This window comes from Diprion similis, chromosome 3 (assembly GCF_021155765.1).
Source record: "Diprion similis isolate iyDipSimi1 chromosome 3, iyDipSimi1.1, whole genome shotgun sequence".
NCBI lineage: Eukaryota > Metazoa > Arthropoda > Insecta > Hymenoptera > Diprionidae > Diprion > Diprion similis.
In genome coordinates, this window is record NC_060107.1 from 10,605,263 (window position 1) to 10,624,805 (window position 19,543).

At 35.2% G+C, this 19,543-nt stretch overlaps 1 protein-coding gene across 6 annotated transcripts; it reads right to left on the reverse strand.

Annotated features, from left to right (window-relative positions):
- Positions 1–70: 70 nt before the first annotated feature.
- LOC124404982 (RNA-binding protein 39) lies at positions 71–12,099 on the reverse strand. 6 transcript variants are annotated; one of them, XM_046879561.1, is made up of 11 exons: positions 11,871–11,998; positions 11,656–11,729; positions 11,214–11,286; positions 8,542–8,629; positions 8,167–8,231; positions 4,781–5,194; positions 4,479–4,683; positions 4,024–4,290; positions 3,487–3,662; positions 2,855–3,025; positions 71–2,429 (listed from the first exon to the last, which is right to left on the reverse strand). In XM_046879561.1, exons 4-11 carry the CDS (start codon positions 8,581–8,583, stop codon positions 2,132–2,134), a joined length of 1,638 nt encoding a protein of 545 aa, XP_046735517.1. In that variant the 5' UTR covers positions 8,584–8,629; positions 11,214–11,286; positions 11,656–11,729; positions 11,871–11,998; the 3' UTR covers positions 71–2,131. The 6 variants fall into 6 exon arrangements, with proteins under 6 accessions (XP_046735517.1, XP_046735515.1, XP_046735514.1 ...); XM_046879559.1 differs by having other exon boundaries at positions 11,656–11,999; XM_046879558.1 differs by lacking the exons at positions 8,542–8,629; positions 11,214–11,286; positions 11,871–11,998 and adding an exon at positions 12,014–12,099.
- Between the last annotated feature and the right edge of the window lie 7,444 nt (positions 12,100–19,543).

Consider the following 19,543-nt stretch of genomic DNA (forward strand, 5'->3'; position numbering starts at 1 on the left):
TTATATCTCAATTCGGTTAGTCGAAAGATTGGAGGGAAGCGCTGAAGTAGTATTTTTTGAAAACAGTCTCTTGTTTGTAACGTTTTTATTGCAGACCAGGGTGAATACGCCATAAATTTACATTAATTTAATTTATCATACTTGCGAAGTTACATTTGTTAAGTTATATCTATTACTAGTTTAAGTTAATTTACAAAACTTATATACAGCTATACCTTGTCAATACGTTAATCAAAGGGGTCTGCGGGTATCGCACTTCCTCAATAACTAATTGAATAATTGTCCAATGTCATCAACTGTGCAATCTGGGGCATTTGATCCAGATTTGAGGCCGAAGATTTTTAAGCCGAAATTGAATCGAATATGATTTTTTAATTTTGTGTTCAAGTGGACCAAGAGTCTGAAACCCGTCAAGAATGAACCTCAAAGTAAGTACAAATAGAAAACAAGTATTATTGTAGATTGAAAGAATCTCTTGGAACGCAGTCAAACGTAAAATTAGATCTCAGTTACCTTGCTGTAATCTTATTTAGTGTAAATTAGCACTAGATAACTAAATGAATTGTTCTAGAAGGTTTTTCCATTGAATTCGAACCCGCAAAACCCAAGATTTGTACAATATTGAATTACATAGAAAGAATCAATCACGTGTTTTACCAACGAAATATAGTAATACAAAATATGTAATGATTAGGTGATGATTTTCGTATTATAAATTTGAACTAGGCACATTTTTTATACAATTTTATAAATAGCGATTGTTCAAATCAAATAATAATAAGAGAAAATTCCTACAATAAATGAAATGATAATTTACCATTGTATCTGGGATTGGCTGACAATCAACAATAATATTTTTACCGCTCTAACATTGAAAGAAAACGAGGTTACACCATTGAAATCTAATATCATCAAGTATCGTGAATAATTATCACTTGTTAGTTGCAATTTTGATTGCAGTAAAAATATAACAAATCTACAATCATATTACAATAGCTTACCAACAAAAACGTCCATGTGGGGTTCTTGCAGTTTATTGTATATCATCAAACGTCGAAACTATAAATTGTCTTTATTATTCATTTCAAGTAATTTAACTTATGTAACAAATCATTTTTGTTATTTTTCAGCGACTGTTTATAACTACTGGTGTGTATAGCATCAATAATTCTACAGATAAACAATATTCAGACCAGATCGAATGCAATGTCAGTGTCAGAATAAAGCAGGAAGGGGCCATCTGAATTAAAAATTGGATAAAGATAACAAATTGTTCGAAAAATCTTTGGAAGTATTGCTTGTGCCAATGATAGTCAAGACAAACGAAACAACAGCCCTACTATATGATCGAAATGATGCTGCGCAAATCCGAATCACACAAACCAAGATATTGGCAATAAGAGAAAAGCTTTTATAATTAGAACGTTCAAACTGATTGAACTCATTTTTTTCAGATTCTAATGTTTTTGAGCTCATTTTGCTTGTTTTATTTAGGAAAACATTCAAGAAATCTTACAGTATACCATAGTTATAACGCGCAAATGTGAATGTCGAAGAAAATCTATTTTTATGCACTATGAAGATATTTCTAGGATTTTTGTGGGCGATCTCTGGATTGAATCTGTATGGTGAAGAGAATATTTGCAGAAACATTAAAATCAGATCCAAAACGTCAAAGATTAATCATTTTGAGCGGTCTAATTATAGAAGCTTGTCTCAAGTTGTCAATATCTGAGCTCGCGATATTCAAATTTGCTCAGACTCGTTATTCTAATTATCGGTATGTTAAGTTCGAATTTTCTTAGATTCATGTCTATCGTATCATAGGGATATTGTTTTATTGGTATTCACTATCATCGTCACAACACCGCTGGATATTTTTTGTTACCATTTTTTTTTTCCTTTCCCAACTCTTGATTTCAACAGTGAGACCCATTGATTCTGAATATAGTCAGAACATAATTTTTCCTACTAAGTCACATCCATACCATTAATACCACGGAATGATTGATGATACACGAAATACCACGGTATTCATACACGTAGAAATGAAAATTGTGATCGTTAAGAGTAAATTAGATATTGAATTTAAAATATCTGAATAACCCGTTTATTCTTACTAAGCTTGAGATCACATTCCTCGCCTTGGAGCACTCGGTGCAAGTAACTGTAAGGCTGTCATTGCGTCGGGGAATAACGAGTGGTAATTAACGAGAGGCACGTACGCTGCGGTTATAACACGTCCCGCGAACCATCGTCCGTGCAACGAATTCACAGCAGCGACGGCTGTCGCGATTGATGGACATTTCACGTACACGTTACCTTGAGGAGAGGCCTGATCAACGTAGACGTGTAAAACACCGCCGTGTTTGTTACACTCTTCGATAACGTCGTCTCGGATTTCCTTTGCCCAATTTGGATTCGTCTCGCTGAAATCAATCAGTGTAACTTATTTTATTTATTCAAAATTTCAAGTGAAATTGAATACTTCAGACAAGTTCCATTGAAATTCTGTGATTCGTTTTGAAAAAAGAAGTCAAGGTGCAAAGTGCGAATCAATTTGAACAGCTTTTCAAACAGAGACTGGTTTTCTCTTTAACACGAAGGTTTTCTGTTTAATTTAGCAATTTTCCTAACAACAATACCTAATCTTGCCAAAATTGTTCTTTGACATTGTATTGTTTTCTGATTTTCCTTGAATTATTATAAAGAAACATTGAAATTCTTTGCAAGTATTCCGAAGAATCCGAATTCCAGAATATTAGATTCCTTCAAATAATTTTAGAAAAAACTTTAGGGATATTCGTCGCATTTCCACCGAAATATTCAGATACAATCAAAGCACGAAACTTACTTTTGCGGATCAAACATGTTCGACAACATGAAACACTGAGTGGCGATAGGTGGAGCCGCTTGCGGAGGTGGTTGTGGGGCTGCAATCACCGGTGCCATGTTCAAAGCATTCGCTGCTGCTGGAGGAATTTCGAGACCAGTTCCTTCAGCCAATTTGCACATTAGCTGTAACCTGAAAAATAATATTAAATAAAAATCATTAGCTTTACAATATTCGGATATGCTAATTGTCGAATAAATTAGGTATATTCTTTCCTGTTCAATTCCGTGTGGTTTTACCAAGCATTTTTTAATTACTACCTGTGTAATTTGGTCTAGAATTTTTTGTAATTTCTGAGTCACAACGGCAGTAAATAATTCGTAACTTCCAAGCCAATAAAGTACTATTTTCGAGAAATATCTTCAAATTATCGTAATTATGCGTAGAAATTTCAAAAGTGGCCCGAAGATCCGAAATTTTACGGTTTCTAAGTTCGCAACAGTGGGGACTATCGAGTAGAAAAACAGAAGGTTGTATCATATACTACCGTATACTACCATATACTAAAGTTATAATAAGATTAGGAATGGAAACCGTCCAGTGTTTGGTGAAACCACGTGGAATTTCCGATATTTTATTTTGTATCTACAAACCTGCCCGTTGCACCAAGGTCTATACCGCTGCGATCCAATTCATCAGTGTCTAAGAGAGAAGAACCCTGGAGTAAATCTGTGCGTTCCGTGACATTGCCGACTTTCATGGGCCTGCCGGCTAGTTCAAACCCGTTCAATTGTTCCAAAGCTTTTTTCGCGTCATCAGCATTTCGGAACTGTATCAGGAATGACATGTTATGTGAAAAGATTTCTTATCTGGGTTGATTTATTCAACCATTTCCGATCGACATACAAGAGAACAAATATTTTCTTGTAATCAATTTATTTTTGTCATGCTTCTGTTGTTTTTCACGTACGTGACAATACATCGCGTACGTGGCTGTGTAACAGTAGCTTGGAATTTCTTTAGCATATGATTTTCCCCCTGATAAAGATACGTCAAACTCTGCATCAGGTCTACTAATATGCAGGCAAAAAATAAAATAATAATAACGCACATTGTGCATCAGTGACTTTAAACGGTTTTTCAAAATTCATTTGTTTTTGTATTGTGAAATCACATGTTTGTAAACTTACCGTTAAAAATCCGTATCCTTTGCTGCGACCAGTTTCCGGATCCATGATCAGTTGGATGTTATCAATTTTACCAAACGGTTCAAAAATCCCTCGAAGCATGTCTTCAGTTATATTGAAATGCAGAGACCCAACGTAAAGCCGCATCGGTCCAGTCTGTCCCTTTGGCATAAGATTTGGCATCGAGTTGCCCATACGATTTTTCTCTGCTTGAGTATGTTGGACAACTATCGGTATACCCAGTAATTTCTGTCCCGATAAACCCAATGCCTTTGCAAAAAGAAAAACAGAAACTGTACCAATATACCATTGTTTCAAACGAAAATCATGTCAAATTAATACAATTTGAGAATTACTGGGAACAAGTATTGCAGAATAGATCAAAATTCTTTTCTCTGGTGATACATGTGACCAAATCTTTAGTAAAAAAAATAGCCCGAATAATGCATTCTACATACCAGTGTGACGCTTTCTGGGTCCTTAAATTCGACATAAGCAATTCCTTTGAACCGCCTGGTTTTATTGCAAGTGATAAGTCTGACATCCTGGACTTTGCCAACACTAGAGAAGAACTCTTCTAAGTCACGTGCTCTAATTCGCTGGCTCAGTTGCATGCAAAATACAGTTCTAGCGTCACGTTCTTCGGGAGTGAGCTCATCAACCCTGCAATAAAAGAGAGAACAAAAATGAGATTATATCAATTGTCAAAAACCATTCGTTGACTTTCAACTGGCTTTGGCCATATGATATCAATACTCACAGTCCTAGCGGGCTAACTGCCTTCCCAAAGGGTGGTCGAACTCTAGGAAGCGAGATAGGCGTCAGCGATCTCTTCTTTTTTCTATCCCTGTCGCGGCCTCGATCCTTTTCTCTTTCGGGTTCCTTATCTTTGTCTCGGTCACGCCGCTCTCGAGAGCGCGTTCTTCGTTTTCTGTCACGATCCCGCTCCTTATCACGGTCCTTGTCACGATCCTTATCTCGCTCTCTGTCCCGATCCTTGTCCCGCTCCCGTTCTCTGTCTCCCCTATCACGGTCTCTGTCTCCTCGGTCACGATCACGCTCTCTCTCACCGCGTTCACGCTCACGATCCCGATCTCTCTCTCCACGATCTCGGTCTCTCCTGTCTTTCCGATCTCTTGATCTTGAACGGGTGCGCGAGCGATGCTTGCTCTTTCTGTAAATGATATGTAATTTACTTCAAGGGTTACACGATTGTCAAGCCTTAAAAATATCCACATGTTAATTTTTTGCTCAAGAAGTTAACTTATAGAATTGAAGGAATTACTTCAGCCTATTGGGAGTTTTCTATTTCGCAGTTTGCAGAATATGCAATTAGAACACAGATTTTCAAATTTATGATCATCTCTAAGCGACAAAATGTTTTCTACTGACATTGAATCTTGATAGAAGTAATTTTATACTCTGCTGATTTTTCTTTAAGCATCATTTTTTTTCTGATATGAAATTACTTTGAACTACATAGTAGAAGCTTAAAAGATTTGACCAATACTTTTTCTCGGATCATCGCAAATATTTTTGGCAAAAAGCACAAAAGGTCCTAACTACATAATACTTGAGGATATATTCCCATTTTTCATTTAATTTTCTTTCTTTTATCGAGAAGTACAACTGTGGACAATCCTTCTCAAGTTATAAAAATATCATCCAATCCTTTTTCTATTTTTTTTTCTGTTTTTCTATATAATATTATTGTTTCCTGAAACATGAAACGGACATTTTTTTTCTTTTTTGACCAAATGAAACCGAAAGCTAATATGCCTCCTTTACTGTAAAAAATTTGCCTTTATCCTAAAGTTGTGAGCTGTAAATTTCCAGAAATAAATTTCTTCTTTTGTTACATGAACCGATCCACCAACTTTCAGCCAGCTTCTCAGTGAAAAATTTCGATTTTGATGCAATTTGGATATGTTACAGTGTGCATCTAGTTGCACAAAACATTTCTTTAAAAATTTTAGCACAGCTTATTGTCACAAAAGAACATGATCGAGTGTGTTTTGAATGCGATAACGTCTAATTTTTCCAAATAAGAAATTATTTTAAGGTAGATCCTCAGGAACTGTGAAAAAAAACCATGGCATTGTTGATAATGACGAAATTTGAAGACAGACGATCAATTGTAAAATGTCATACAATTGGTCGAATGTTTCTCTTAAAGGTATGACCCAGGGCCTGAAAAGTGGAGGATTTTCATATCTCGATATAGGATCTTTTTGAGCAACGAAATTATTATACTATAAAATATCAAAATTGCAGGCAAATAGAAATTTTTAGCCTGAAAAGTTGATGGAAGGTCAATGAATCTGCCCATATCTTCCTCTGCTTTATTCTGCTTAATTAAGGTATTTTTTGATATGTGAAATCTGTTATTGGCACAAGTTGGTAAAACGGTACAAAATTCCAAGTATTGGGTCCCATTACAACTAGGAATTTTTCACGTTTTCACGCTACGAGTATACATCCTATATACTCACCATATTCAGGTTTAACCTTTGGTATTATCAAAATAAGCGGCATTTACACTAACTGTACGGTTTCTATAACAAAGAGAATTATGACTTGAGGTAGAATTGTCAAGCAGAGCAGACAATGTTTGGCACAATCACAACATTCAATCGCAAACCATTTTATTTTTTATTGGTACTATTGCTACTGTTATTATTATTATTACTTATACAACACATGTACGTGAAATGGTATGGGTTGAGCGATGTGTGCGCAAGTGCAATTAATAAAATGCAACAGAAGCGAACGTTGTAAACGCCGATAACTTTGCAATCTTCCGAAAGACCAAGTTGAAATTCGTAATGTTAACTTGGTAAAACTTTGAGAAAAACATCAGAATTTTCGGACTTGAGAATTACTTCACAGAGCTGTAATTTAATATTTATTGCATTTCGAACAATTTCAAAGACTTTTGAAATAGCAATCCTTCTCAAAATAGCTCTGCTACGTAATGTAACAACTTTCAACTTGTTCCAAAGAACACATCATCATGAGTTGATGATGTATATTTATAAAGCGTAGTTCGATCAATTGCCTCTTCTGTCACACTGTTAGACACTTTGTAACGGTAAATAATACATGTATGTTAGGATATTTTGTTTGGAAGCATAATTCCTTTTTTTATGATGCCTGAGAAACTTGTATATAGCACAAAAAAATTCTCACGAATGGGATATCTCGTATATCGAATTTCAGGAGGTTCTTCTCGGAATTCAGAGCTTTCCTATTTAAATACCATATGAAAGATGTTATTATTTTTAAAATTATTAACAATCCTGGAAGCATTCAACATTTGTAGAGACTAACAATTCGCTGCAATAGTGATCATTGAAAAAAGTTCATAACTCTAATGGTTCAAAAGTTGTAAGCGGAGAAAGTTAGCTTTAATGTAAATATTTATCTTCTATAATTTTCTATAAAAATATCAGTAGAATGAAATCTGCAGCTTCGACTGTTCACAAATTATGAACATCAGAAATCAATAATTTTATTAAAAATTCATTTTTGAACATTTTTGGTGCCTACACCATGGAGTTTACAATAAAAAGTTCAAATAAAAAATTCGTAGGTAATTCATTTCTCTACAAAATGAATGATTGAATGTGGCTTGTAAAAATTTTTTTTGTCTAAATGATAGATTCCTCGTATTATTTAACCCTTTAGGTTTTAGTTGTAAATATTCTCAACACCTATTTGAAATCCATTTTTTGGATATTGACAGAAGTTTTCAACATATTTCTTTACGGTTCTTTGCTAATTCCATTAGTATACTAGTATACTATTGCGATATAATGTAAATTATTATTGTTAAAAACACAAAAATGGCAAAAATTGAAGGAATAATTCATTTTCGAGTAAGTTATAAATTAAACGTAATAAACGTATAAATTAAAGTAAATTATAAATTTGACACAACACATTAATGTTTGGCTAATCGAGTTAAATGGAAAGACTTTGAATTTCCGAAGACCACCTTTGAAAATTTTATTGGAAAGATATCTGTCCGCAAGCATTTCCTTTCTTATTGCGTACAAATTTCAGATCAGAAGCGAAAAAAAAGGATGCTTCCAAATGAAACATCCTAACTGATATATATGTAAATATAAATACGTATCAACTTACCCAGAAGATTTCCGACTGGACCCATTCTCTTTGGAGGATTTGTCTCGGGATAAGGAGTCCTGCTCCTACGAACAGCAAACAGGTTGAATGCCATGCCAACCAGCCGATGTGGCAAGGACGAACGCGAACAAGGGGACAAAAATCAAAATTCAGATGATATTAGTTAAATAATAATAATGTTGTGGAAAAATATATGTGTATAATATAATATAATATAAAATCTGGTATTGTGAAAGAGAGATTTCCTTGATGACTACTCGAGCATCGACGTTGTCGGCAGCGCAATTGTCAGCTAGATTTTTTAGCGGGTTTGGGTCGGGGCGACGACTGAGCATAGTGACACGATGCATCGTGTTACACTTGGCTCAAACTTACCAATTGGGTTTTAGGAAAGCATTGCAATCTTGGGTTGAGCATGCCTTGGTCTTAAACTACCAATGGCCAACCACACATCCTTTTTCTTCTGCAAAAGAGAGCCCTCGTCAAAGACAGTACGTTTTCAAATTACACTTGATCATCACCCTAACGCTAGCCTAGGTACTCACACTTTGGACGCAAAGTTACCCTTAGAGAAAGGGTTAAGGATCAACAGATTACAGTACAAATTAGTGCCGAAGAATGAAAGTACAAGTTAAAAATACGTCGATAAATCGGTGACTCTGTTGTTCAACAGGGGAATTGATCGTCTATGGGCTGTATTTGCTATTTGAAATAAAACAATAATGTTATTTATGTATACTTTGATAATGGAAATCACACTAAGATTGAAAAAATCAATGCGCAAGCTGACCAGAACTCGTCAGTTCTTTATTAAACGTAATATCGTTGCGCGCTCCACATAAAACTTAACAATGAACTTGCACAGTTTGATATAGTCATCGCTTATACTAAAATTCCATTCAACTTCTATATTTAACAATATCATTTATTGACAATTCAAATTCAATCAAAATGACCAGTTATCAAAACTAAAATACCAATTGCAAAATCCCAAGGAAAACATTGAGGAAACAATGTGTGTTTTCAGTTTGTGATAAGCCTGTTTTTTAAGGTGACGGATACTTGTTATACTTCCATCAAGATCTGATACTGCAGTAATATTCCTAATTATCTTTCTTTTATTTGAAATCAGATAACAATACTTTAGCAAATATCTTCCACCAAATTTTGATGACTCGACAAGTGGTTCATACATTAAACTCACAAGGATTGAAACACATGATTTATAAATCCTAGAGATAGGTGAACCAATTTTTGTCAATGATTTGCATTGCATCTCTAATATGAAAAATAACAAGCTGGTCAAATAGCTCCATACATTTAGTATTCGAAAAAAATGTCTAAATTGATAAACATTTTATCAAATGCGGACGAAAGTAGGCTAGAACGAATATGAATTGCTTTACATTCACTGTTACGAGTTATATACTTCGTATGTAGTTTAGCGTTGAACTATCCTGACCTATCCTCAATGATATCTTAAAATTAGATATTATGTCAAAAACTATGATAAAATCGTTGCATCATTTAACTTGGACAATTTAGCACACAAAAGTATATTAACCCTGCAGGTGAAAAAAAAATCCATACGGTTCAAATGGTAAGACTAAACTGAACTGAAATGAAATTTGCCTGTAAACGCAGGGCAGCCATAGAAAATATGATTTAAATTCAATTCAGGTATATTTTTTCTATTTCGTTCGGTGAATTGTGCATAAAATGTGATAACATTTTAGTGTTAACAACATTTTGAGATGAGAGTTAATTTTTCTCATTTTCTGTTGATTGTCAGTTTGAATAATACAAAGTGAAATATGAACTTCCACTGAAGCGCTAAGTTGGATGAGGACCATTTATCTAACATCGGCGAGCCTACGGCGAATATAATAAGGAGCATTTAGTGAGCCACATTGTTTAAATTGAGTTCTTCAAAAATTCTCTAAATCCAAGCAAAACTTCTTTCTTGTTAAATGTATCCGGATTTACCAGATATTTCAGATAATCTCCAGCTTTCACGAAGATACTATACTCGTTAAATTGAACAAATGCAAGTTTTCAAATTACTCCTGAATGGGGCAATAAAACACATTTTCCTTTTTACCTTCAACAACCTACAACTTATGAAATGTCCCTTACTACAGAAGTCGATTAAGATTTCAAAAATAATTGCTCTAAGGGTAAAGTAGTAAGATTCTAATCATTACAGGTAGCAAGCACCGTTCGATATCTAAATTATTGAATCGTATGAGAAGATTCATCTTTATGGTTAAATTCAAGAGTGATCAGAAAACTTGCAATACCGATAATTTACCTGAGTACAGCATTGTCTTAGGGTTGAACAATTAGCAGGAAAATGGCAAAACTAATGTTATGGACTGACGAAGAAAGTATCAGGCCTCTGGATCATGGATTTTGTTGAAATTTATAATAATTGTAAGTTTCAGTTTAAGTCTTTGGCTTAAAATATGGAGTCCGTGACATGTAATTTTATTTAATAGGTCTCTTTTCACTCTGGTTTCAATCGATTATTTTAACAGTTTGACGAGTGAAATGCTGTAACAAACCAAACATGTATGGTATTTTTGCCTTCAAAATTTATTTTCATTTTCTTGTTCTGAAGTTTCAATGATAGGATTTCATATATTCAAGTGTGAATGAATGAAAAATACAACAAAATGACTACAAATTTTCAATGAGCATAAATTAAGTGGAGGAAGGCTCATCAGGTGAACCTACACATCACAAGTTTCATAATTTTGGCCAAAAAACAGACGTAAAATTTTTTGAAAGATCCATGTTCTGAAGAACTGTCTGATATTTTTCTTGCAAGCGGTCATAGATTATGCAGCACCCACAAAGGGGCACAAATTGAATTCCAAAATCCAGTGAGTGTTGACGCGATGAGAATCTCCCAAGCTAAGACTTACAGATATAAATTCTAACGATATTATAAACATTAGTAGTAATAATAATACCCTACGATTTACTATAAATAATATTTTAATAATTATTATCCTGATGAAGAATAATGATGTCGTTCTTAGTACCTCGTGTTCAAGTCTTTTCTAGGAACTCGCTGTGGAACATCGCACGAGCGCGAGGGTACATGTTACATACCATCTATAAGTACAGAAAATGGAGGAATTGATCAATAGTCAAGAATATAGAGTGAGCATTTTTTGTTAGTTTCGATTCTTTTTAATGTTCTGATTTATTTTCTCGTTTCTTGCTTTTCATGTGTACATTTGTATTTATGTGTACATATATGTATATATATTTTTTTTTCTCCTTATAAATAATGAATGCAACAGTTACGCCCAAAAGACGGGAGTGTTATATACGTATGTATGATATAAAAATTACAGTAGCGTTGTAATTTTCCACCCGCGAGATATTTTCGACGACTGACGACCAAAAAAATTACGTTTTTTTAAAGCCAACTTATGGCATACGTATGTATGTATGTACAAACGTAACAAATGAACTTACCCCTTTTTTATAGGGCGCCTCCAGCAATGCCTCAACATCAAAGTCCTCCGCCATTGTACGATTTGGGGAGCTTTCTGAAATTCCACGCATTAGCCCAGGATGAAGGGGTGAAAAGAGACACGAAATAGGCAAAAATAAGAAGAAAAAAAAAAAAAGAACGAAAAGAAAACTACCAACGTCCAATAAACTATTGAAATATAATACAGAAAACGTACAGCTATACGCAAGTTAAATTATTGAACAACTGTTAGTATTTTGTGTATTCTGTTGTCGTGTGTCTCTCTGTCGGTTTTATATCAGTGCTTCGTCGACTTCGCGATACGATATCTTTCTATAGCAACTAAAAAAAATCGTTCACCAAACAGACTGGGAAAGTGACTGCGCAAGAAACTGTAGAAAACAAACAGCAGTCTGTCGTCCAGCACGGTACATGGAGAAGGAAATGGCGCAAACCGGATGTGCAGTGGTTACGCAAATGAGGATATATATCAAATTAGCAGTTGTGTAGCGCGAAAGTAATGCCGGGAAGTACTTACATACAAGTTTTCAAAATGATTATCGACAATTCTTACGGTGAAATATTTCCAATCATTTCTAATCTATCTGCTCATCAATATATTTCTAACGATATGAATAAATCAAGTACATAGTAAGTCATGATGAGTTACACCACGGAGTATGAAGGAGTGGTGAATTACTTTTTGGTGACAGATATGAAGGTCTACAAATGTCGTCGTTACGAAATGGTTCCAAATATTTTCGTCGACCGATGGCACTGTGACCATAGAGAACTCTCTGCTTCTGTTTTATAGGCATAGATATGTGGATATTATGCATATTTTATGGTATAAATAGCTGCCAGTCGCCAGGTCTGAAGACGAAGCCTCATTTCAATGAAACCGTGTGACCGGTTATTAGCTTCGCTATTCTTTTTGCTCTCCGCCACATGCGTCGCTGCGGTCGCTAGAGTCCCTACAAAGCAGCTAGTATCCAGCCTTCGAGCATAAGTATCCAGCAGTATTTCATCCACTCACTCACTCACCCACTCGTTTGGAAGAGTGAGAGAGACAGACAGAACTACGCTGCATTGTCGTACACTACTAAGGGTGCGTTCCGAAATTAGCTGGCAGCTCTAGAAACTCCCTAGGACAGGGGCAGAGATATCCATGAACTCGGCAGCGCAAAAGAGATAAAAGATTGTTGACAGCACTGGGAGCCAATATCGGAACGCACCCTAAGCAACAACACGACGTAACTGCGAAAAATGTAAAAATATTTGGATCGACTAACGGTTACCTATCATTTCATAATCGTCTCCAGATCTATATATAAGACCGTGGTCGCGACTTTGCCATAGAGGTCATAGACTTGTTTCAATGTGCGGCATTTTGCCGTATACCCATTGTCATGAGAGTTATTTTGCCACCGACAGCGTGACGCTGCCGTAGAGATATTTGATTTACATCGATATTTCAAAAATATTTGATGTCATTATTCGGTACATCAAAAAGTTTTCGATGTATTGCCAAAGCAAAAAAATACCGATAGAGCCTGTTGAAATTGTCGGTAACATTATTATCGATCTGAATCCTATGATGTCGATGTTTTCATAAATAAAGTTTTCGTTTCTTGTATTGTACCAAATTTCCCTTAACACGTATTTCATTGCATTCAAGCTTGTCAATGGTTCGTGAAAAATCAAAAAATTCCCATGACCTTCCGTTAGTGGTTTTCAAATTTACGACTGCTGTTGCGACGTACAAAATTTGGTTGTGTTGTGCACAACAGCCGTGCACAGCGTAATCCGACCGATCGATACCGGTGATAGACATACCGGTCGAAAAGTGGAGAAAGGTGGGAGAAAGCGGTCGCGCAGCGCTCATTCGGTTCCAGTCGCTACTCGCTGGCAGTCGTATAAATTGCGAGCAAACGTCGCGCAGCGCTCATTCGGCTCCAGTCAGTGCTTGCAGGCAGTCGGGTCTGAAGAGTAGAATTTGCTCCGATTCAAATATCTCGAAGAATGCAGACTTCAGTGCTGTAGAATCCAAATCCTAGTGTTATAATCAGTGCACATTTCTAGTAATTTACATTCGGTAATTACTATGCAACATGCAGACAAGTGGCTCAGGGAATCGAAGTATTATTAACATCAAAACAGCCTACAGATGTTGAAGGTGAGTTTCATACGTCGCATTTAATCATCGTACGCGTAACTTGAAGTTGCCTCTGTTTGCAGGGTGTTGTGTTTTTTGCTCGCGCATTTTTGGTAACTACTCGATATCGACTGTTGAAAAATCTTTTAATATGAAATCGGCAATTTGAAGTTAGGTACATATACGGAATTATTCATGTAGCTTCTAGCGGTCACCGGCTGCGCCGATACCTAATTTACAAAACTGTAAACGAGCTAACAGTCAGCAGAGATTCGTTTTTCAACAGTAATCTCGATCATACTTTAGAATAATTCAGCATGCGTATTACTTTTTTTATTTCAATGAAGAGATACGTTGGTTGTACGGTAAATTGGCTTGATAAAACTGACCTTGCGGGGGATGACCTTTGTTTGAATCATTGTTTCTGATTTCGGATCATACGTAGCGCTCTCACAGGACTATAAAATGCAATTATCGCGTATAAGTCATTTTGGCACCGAATCTTGCGTATTGAAAACAAGCTAGGTGAAAAAATGTTGGTGAGCTTAAGGATGCATTGTTTACATTATAGTGGCCCTTGTGTGGCGGCTGGTGCAGCTTACCCTTCGAAAACATACCTAGATTTGTGTTTATCACTGCGAGTGTTTCCTTGAATTACGAATCAACAAATTCATCTTCCTTCGCATTTCTTTCTGAGAATTGATATTATAATACTGCGTTTCGTATTCTATTATATATATTTTTCACAAGTTCATAATATTACGACGTTACTTATTTTCGAATTTCGAATAACTCGTACGTTCTTATTCTTATTATACGTCTGACGACGACGAAGTATATTACGGTAAAAACAGAGGAACGTAAACGATTAACTGTTTTTTAATCGTCGTATTATTTTTTTTGAAAATAGTAATTAAATTATGCTTGATTAGTAGATCGATTTTAACGTTATATCGTGGTATTTTGTCTGTTTACAGAAACGAACTGCAATAACATTGATTGGTGTTAGTGATTACCTGGATCGAGTGACCCTATCAATAAATCCTGGAAACATCCTACATTGACTGAGGAGATCAATTTATTTCCGAAAAACAAAAGGTATAGTGCAATTGATTATATTTTTAAAGATTTTGGAAATGAACTATTATTATATTAATTATTATATTATATAAATATTTGGAAATATTAACAAAATTTGGTGTTATTTTATCTGATTACAGAAATAGACTGCAGCATGACTAATCGAGGTTTGCGATTATTTGAATTGAGCCCAGCATTAAACATCGCAAAATAAAATGCAAAATCTGACCAGGCCTCAGTGCTGTTGGAAAATAAAAAACAGGTACATGATCAAAATCATTTTCGATTACACTTTCACGCTAAATTCACTCTAAGAAAGTTGACCTTTAGTTGAAATTTAATATTATTTAGTCCTTAATTACGCTCAAGAAAATTGTAGTAAATTTTCAATGCTTTCTATTATTGATTCTGTGGTTCATGTATCGGTGCATAAAAAATTACTGAATTTTGAAAAAAAAAATTGTTTTCAACAGACAGTTTCTAGTTAAACGAAATCTGATCCAAATATATTGCATGATTATTATTCTGTTATATTCTTATTGCAGTGTAAAAAGTGCGTCACTTCACGATTCACCCTGGGATCTACTAGAACTACTACATCTGAAGTGTGGAGCAGCCCGGAGGAGGTGAAAATTGGTGAGTTTGCATGTGTTTAGGTTACGGATATTTCCCTGGTATTCCCCTGTCACGTGGCGTGGCGGTAACAATAATATTACATCAATCTTCGATTTCTTAGCTGCATGGGTAGGCTCATTCGCAATTGCAACGGTGCTTGACTTTCAGTTGGATCGTTTTTCTTTTGCACTTTGATTTACCGTAGCTTACTTAAAGTTAGAACTTTTGCACGTTGCTAAATGTGGAATGAGCATCGCGACAGGTAACCATCACTCATTCGCAAATCACAAGATCGAATCGTGTTTCGCTCCTGATGTAATAATCTAGATTTGAATTCAACAATTATGTCGTTTAAGTGGTGGTTTCACCTGAGGTCTGAATGTATTCACTTGTTCGCATTATAGTTGAATCAATGAAACTACAAAGTCCAGCATAAAGTAACGTAATGAAATTTCATCTTATATTACGAATCATTTTCAATTTTTTAACAAGCAACAAGTATCTGTCAACTGTAAACTTAGCTCGTTTAGAAAAATGCTGATTGGTATTCAGGATGTTTTTAATCCATTTTACAAAAGGTTGGTGTATCGATAGTCTGCCAGTATTTTCTAAAATAATGCATACAATATTAGGGTTGCCATGATACAACCGCGATACTGTATTCTGAGTAGGTGGACTATGGTACAAAAACATTTTGCTCCCTACAGGCAATCAACGAAAAAGTAAGTGACAGTGACCACGGCGCGAATGAGGAAGAATGATGTGTGTTGGAAAAAATGGAGAATCGTTTAGATCGAATATAGGTAACCGGGGAGGTAGATGGTCGTTTTGGGATCCGTCGCGGGGTTTGATGTGAATGTGCGTGTGAATCTTTTTTCAACATTTCCGATGGGTGGTTCCGTTGGGAATCAGGCGAGGGTAGGAAGGTCGCGATGTACCGTGATGTTACTAACTTTTGTAATTCACAGCGTCAAACTATCACAGAAATTTTATTCCAATCGAAAGACTCTGTTTACGAGTCTAGACCATTTATCAGTATTTGAATATCAAGGCGGTTGAATTTTCCATTTATTCTCACTCTGCAATTATTTACCAGCCGTTATTCAATTCAATTATTCAGTCATTATCCATCATTATTTCATTTAATCTCTGTGATCGTTTGAATAGGCAAAACGCATCTCTGGACTATCTATCGCGTTCCGTGGTACGCTAGATAGGGAGAGATGCTGAGCTCGAAGACTTCGCGTCGAAGAGGACCGCCGACCGTCACGCCACACAATAATGCATGCTCTCCAACCTCCCTCCCGGACTTGATTCGTATCTGTGAACAACAATCCGCATCGCAGTGTATCTGATTTGAAAAAACGTAGATGTGGATTGGGTTTCTACAGAGTTTTTACGACAAGTCCTAAATATTAGAAACTTTTTGACAATTTATTCGATTGCGCCTTTTTGTGCGGCAAGTAATCACTTAAACCGGACGCGCTTTTAACGCGACAATTGATGATGCGAATCGATTGCTCGTGCCTTTTGCGCATCGATTTCGCTAATAGTACGTGGGAAAGTAAAGTGCTCTTGATGTGCTTAGCTTTCAACTGTTAAGTCAATTTTGTTATCAACAAACAAGTTTTCAAGTTTGACCGCGCCTTTTGCGCGTCCACTTGATACCTTGTGGTTATAAGAGAAAGCGCGGCATATGTAAGCCGGTGCTCACGGGACAAAAATCGTCGAGTGTATAGTGATAGTATTTATGAAAGAGATCTGAAGTGTATAAAATTATTGGTTCTTTAACCGTGGTATTACTTTTTCTTCCAGGGCAGCAAAGCAATTTTTTTTTACAAGTACACTGATACCTATAAATTCCAGTCGAACAAAATATTTATTTCAATAACTCTTGGTGGGAAATAGATAATGATTAAAAACAATGCAATTCGTTGTCATTATTAAAAATAATCGAGTTAAATTTTATTGCCGCGAATATCATGTTGGATTTGACAGAGATTTTATCACTGTACTTGTAGCAACTTTCTATGTTTCAACTAATCAAACCTCTCCTCTGTTTCAGCTCATTGAACTTTTCATCTGTTTCAGCTAATTAATTCTTTTTTCTATTTCAGCCAATCAAACCTTTCCTCTGTTTCAGATAATGAAACCTTTTGTCTGTTTCAGCTTATCGAACTTTTTCTCCGTTTATGCTAATCATGCCTTTCCTCTGTTTCAGCTAATTAAACCTTTTGTCTGTTTCAGCTAATCAAATCTTTCCTCTGTTTATGCTAATCAAACTTATTTCTTCTGTTTCAGCTAATCAAATCTTTCCTCTGTTTATGCTAATCAAACTTATTTCTTCTGTTTCAGCTAATTAAACCTTTCCTCTGTTTCAGCTAATTAAATCTTTTGTCTGTTTCAGCTAATTAAACCTTTCCTCTATTTCAGCTAATTGAATCTTTTGTCTGTTTCAGCTAATCAAACTTTTCCTCTGTTTCAGCTAATCAAACTTTTCCTCTATTTCAGCTAATTAAACCTTTTGTCTGTTTCAGCTAATCAAATCTTTCCTCTGTTCATGCTAATCATACTTATTTCTTCTGTTTCAGCTAATTAAACCTTTCCTCTGTTCCAGCTAATTAAATCTTTTGTCTGTTTCAGCTAATTAAACCTTTCCTCTGTTTCAGCTAATTAAATCTTTCGTCTGTTTCAGCTAATCAAACTTTTCCTCTGTTTCAGCTAATTAAACCTTTTGTCTATTTCAGCTAATCAAATCTTTCCTCTGTTTATGCTAATCAAACTTATTTCTTCTGTTTCAGCTAATTAAACCTTTTTTCTGTTTCAGCGAATTAAACCTTCTGTCTGTTTTAGCTTATCAAACTTTTTCTCTGTTTATGCTAATCAAGCCTTTCCTCTGTTTCAGCTAATTAAACCTTTTGTCTGTTTCAGCTAATCAAATCTTTCCTCTGTTTCAGCTAACTATACCTTTTGTCTGTTTCAGCTAATCAAATCTTTCCTCTGTTTCACCTAATTAACTTCCCTCTGTTTCAAGCTAATAAAAACGTTTTGTCTGTTACAGCTAATCAAACCTTTACTCTGCTAGAAGCTAATTAAAACCTTTTGTCTGTTTCAGCTAATCAAACTTTTCCTCTGTTTCAGCTAATCAATTTTTCCTTTTAATCACCAATCATAATAATTTTTCATCTAAGATAATTTCTTTCTTGTCTATTTCAAGATCCTAGATCAAGATTTATATCCTTATCTGTTCCATGTCACTGAGTTTAATTGGCTCCACTGAAAAATCAACATTTAATTGTTTAGGTCTCGTTTAGGTATATTGGCTGTAAAACTGTATTGAAATTATTTCATAAGTGTATAGTTAATTATTATGTATGTAGTATAACTGTATATTAGTATGCGCTATCATTAAGATTGTCATTAATTACAACGTGAAAATTAAATGCCACTGACTCAAACTAATAAACAAAGCATTTTTCTGTCATGATTTGTCTCAATTTTAAGTGACAAATCGTAATGTTTGACATCTAGTTGGTTGCCGCATTTTGGAGAAAAAAAAATGAATCAAACTCTCTAGTTGAGTCAGTTACATTTTTCGTTTTCACGGTGTAAAATTTATGGAAGATTATTCTTTTCGCAAATTCTGGACTCACAATCAGTGAACACAAAATGCATCAAAACTTATTAAGATTTTCTTTAGACGTTTTCGTTATGTTCTCGTTTTATTTTAAAATAGAGTTTCGTCCCGAGTTGTTGACCATCGGTTTTATTGATACTCCTTGAATTTTTCGTTTTGAATTGGACTGTAGAATTCTGAAGATCTTACGTTTTGTGGTGATTCGGATTCTTCTTCCTCCTTTTCTCCTCTCATTATTTGGATTGCATACAAAAACAAATTTATTAATGTCGTTGAGATCAATTTTACATTTCATCTTCGTGGAATAGGCCTATTGGGGATACCACGTTTAAAAAAAACGCACCGAATGCTCTACCCCTAGTGGTGGTGTGGAAACGAGCTGTCTCTATACTTGCATGAAATT